Genomic DNA, 2,982 nt, shown 5'->3' on the forward strand with positions numbered 1-2,982 from the left:
AACTGAACTAGAACTGAACTAGAACTGAACTAGAACTGAACTAGAACTGAACTAGAACTGAACTAGAACTGAACTAGAACTAGAACTGAACTAGAACTAGAACTGAACAAGAACTGAACTAGAACTGAACTAGAACTGAACTATAACTGAACTAGAACTGAACGAGAACTGAACCAGGAATGAACTAGAACTGAACTAGAACTGAACTAGAACTGAACTAGAACTGAACTAGAACTGAACTAGAACTGAACTAGAACTGAACTACAACTAAACTAGAACTGAACTAGAACCAAATACGATATGAACTAGAACTGAACTAGTATTGAACTAGAACTAAACTAGATCTGAGTTAGAACTAAACTAGAACTGAATAATAAACTGGATTACTTCTAAAGGAGGACGGTCGAAATTGAAAAAAAAACAATGTCTTTAGCACCCCTTTGACCCCTCTAAGTTTGTCGATTCCATAGAAAATTTGTATCTGTGTCCTACTATCCAATAATACTGACGTTGGTGCAAAGTTCATTTACACCGATTTTTTAAGTGAAACACCGAATTTTTATACCCTACACCATTATGAGTTTGTGCTGATGTTTGTAGCGCCTAAAATATTGTTCCTATACACATCCTAAAGTATACCAATCGACTCAGAATAACACAGACAAAGGAAGAAAGTTGTTTAAATCTGTTCATAATTTCACCTTCCTCCAAACTATCGGACCTCTGCCGATTTGCGCTTTTTATGACATAACTAGATCAAATACTATGGTCGGCCATGCTCGAATATATTTCTTTACTTGTTTGCAAAAGAAGTTCTATCTCACCCCGGTAATATATTAAATTTGATGAATTTTGCATCAAAGACTTGTATCTCCATTGTTTCGTTGTATATGATGATGTCACCAGTTAGGATTTGTTTTAATATATAATATTTGTGTGGGTTACTTATGCTTTTGAAAACAAGTGCTGTCAAAATTTTCTTATGCAGTTCATGTGTGGATGTGTGTATGTATTTATATTTGTATTTGTATTGGTGGTTCAAGCGATTTTGCCGAATATTTAATACTCTCTACGAAATCACAAAACTGAACACGTGTTTTGCCTATTCCTATTATAGGAGTCTGGCTATAGTTTGTTTGAATTTATGTATTTATATTTGTATTGGTGGTTGGAGCGATTTTGTCAAATATTTAATACTCTCCACAAAATCACAAAATTTTAGAAGAACACGTGTCCCTCATATTCCCATTATAGGAATCTGACTGCAGTGAATTTAACCTTCAAAGTCGTGGTAAGTATATATATAAATATATATGTCTATGTATATATAAGGTAGTATCTGTTTGGAATTTAATTTTACGACTCTAATTCTAACTCCTATAAAAAGCAAAGTTAATTTTATGTACTTTCTGGAGATCTCAGACATCTTCTGGATTTAAATTTAGTTAAAACTTCATGATGTATCCAAAAAAATGGATTTTTAAAGATTCTATTAAATCTTAATCATTTACGAACAGAACTAGGACTTTAGACGAATGAAGTCCTAATTCTTAATAGGATCTTATTAAGAATTAGGACTTCATTCGTCTAGAAGTGGATGGAGCCTAAACAACATGCCTTTTGGTTGTTCATAAATCATATTCCACGTTTCCATAGTCAACTTATTTATACTCCCTTAACAACCGAATACTGTAGTTAATAGGTCGTACAGTAAGAATTATATGAGCCAGTTTAGTACGCAAACGTAAGACGTACAATATTTTCTCCATTTACTTCTATAGTCACTTATATGTTTGCAACGAAAATGTCTGTTTAGTTTTCAAACGAGACGTGTCTGCAGCAGTTTAAAAGGCAGCAAAAATATTTCGTCTAATATTTTAATTAAGAAACATATTTAATTAATTTTCTTTAATTTAAAACGAAAAATAAACAATATGAAGTGTTTAAGTCGTTCTACTCTGGGTGTTGTTATAGGCGCTATAAATGTTTTCGGTTTTAGCGTGACTGTTATTTATATTATAACTGTATTGTGTGAATTTAGTGGTTTATCGGAGGAGGGTAAGACCGACAGACAGAGAGAAAGAGAGAGAGTTTTATATACCCTATAACCATTTTTTTTACGTTTAACCAACTGTTGTTATTTAAATTTAATTCAGACAAACGTGAATATGATGACGTATTAAGCACATCCGTTACTCTACTCTATATACTTTTGGTTATATGTGTAATTGCCATCATTATATCGGGTCTACTCATAGTGGGCATTGTTAAGGTGAACAATTATTGAAATAATTTAGATATTTTATTATAAACTATTTCGTTTTGTCATTTCAGAGACGCCAATCACTAATGAAACCTTGGATATATTCTGCTGCAGCTGGTATTTTTTGTCATACATTCCGTATAGTAATTGGTTTTATTGGTGGCTTTATAGTTGGTCTACCATTCGGTGATGTTTTTTGGGCATTTATCCTAGGTCTTTTGACATTGGGTATGTTATGGGAAAAGTGTAGAATTTCATTAAGTCGGATATGTATTGAATATTTTTTATTAATTTTTTTAATTATTGAAATTGTCTTATAACCATATAAGGTGTAACAATGTATATCGAATTAACTTTAAAATTTTCCGAAATCCCAAGATTACTTGCCAAAAAAACCATTTTTAAATTCTTATTTTATGTTGAAATTCATTCAGTTCTCGATAAAGTTGAGAATCTGATATTTCCGTATATAGTTCATTCACAATAGTGGATTTTATTTGCATCAGCTGTTTGCTGTATGCATTAATCCAATTAACAATGTCAGATACAACTTATGAATTGCCTATAGGGAGAAATAGTTTTCTCATCTCTGTATCAATTTATCTAACTAACTATCTATCTATCTATCTATCTATCTATCTATCTATCTATCTATCTATCCATCTATCTATCTATCTATCTATCTATCTATCTATCTATCTATCTATCTATCTATCTAT

General features: G+C 31.5%; 1 protein-coding gene across 1 annotated transcript in view; it reads left to right on the top strand.

The window, feature by feature from the left end:
• The first annotated feature begins 1,808 nt into the window (after positions 1–1,808).
• The window catches only part of LOC124420655, a 1,903-nt gene continuing 729 nt past the window's right edge, over positions 1,809–2,982 (top strand). The window contains exons 1-3 of the mRNA XM_046954192.1: positions 1,809–2,058; positions 2,157–2,272; positions 2,335–2,491. Coding sequence (XP_046810148.1) covers positions 1,935–2,058; positions 2,157–2,272; positions 2,335–2,491 — 397 coding nt within the window. The 5' untranslated portion in view covers positions 1,809–1,934. The remainder of the gene's footprint in view (positions 2,059–2,156; positions 2,273–2,334; positions 2,492–2,982) is intronic.

Source organism: Lucilia cuprina, chromosome 6 (assembly GCF_022045245.1).
Source record: "Lucilia cuprina isolate Lc7/37 chromosome 6, ASM2204524v1, whole genome shotgun sequence".
Classification (NCBI taxonomy): domain Eukaryota; kingdom Metazoa; phylum Arthropoda; class Insecta; order Diptera; family Calliphoridae; genus Lucilia; species Lucilia cuprina.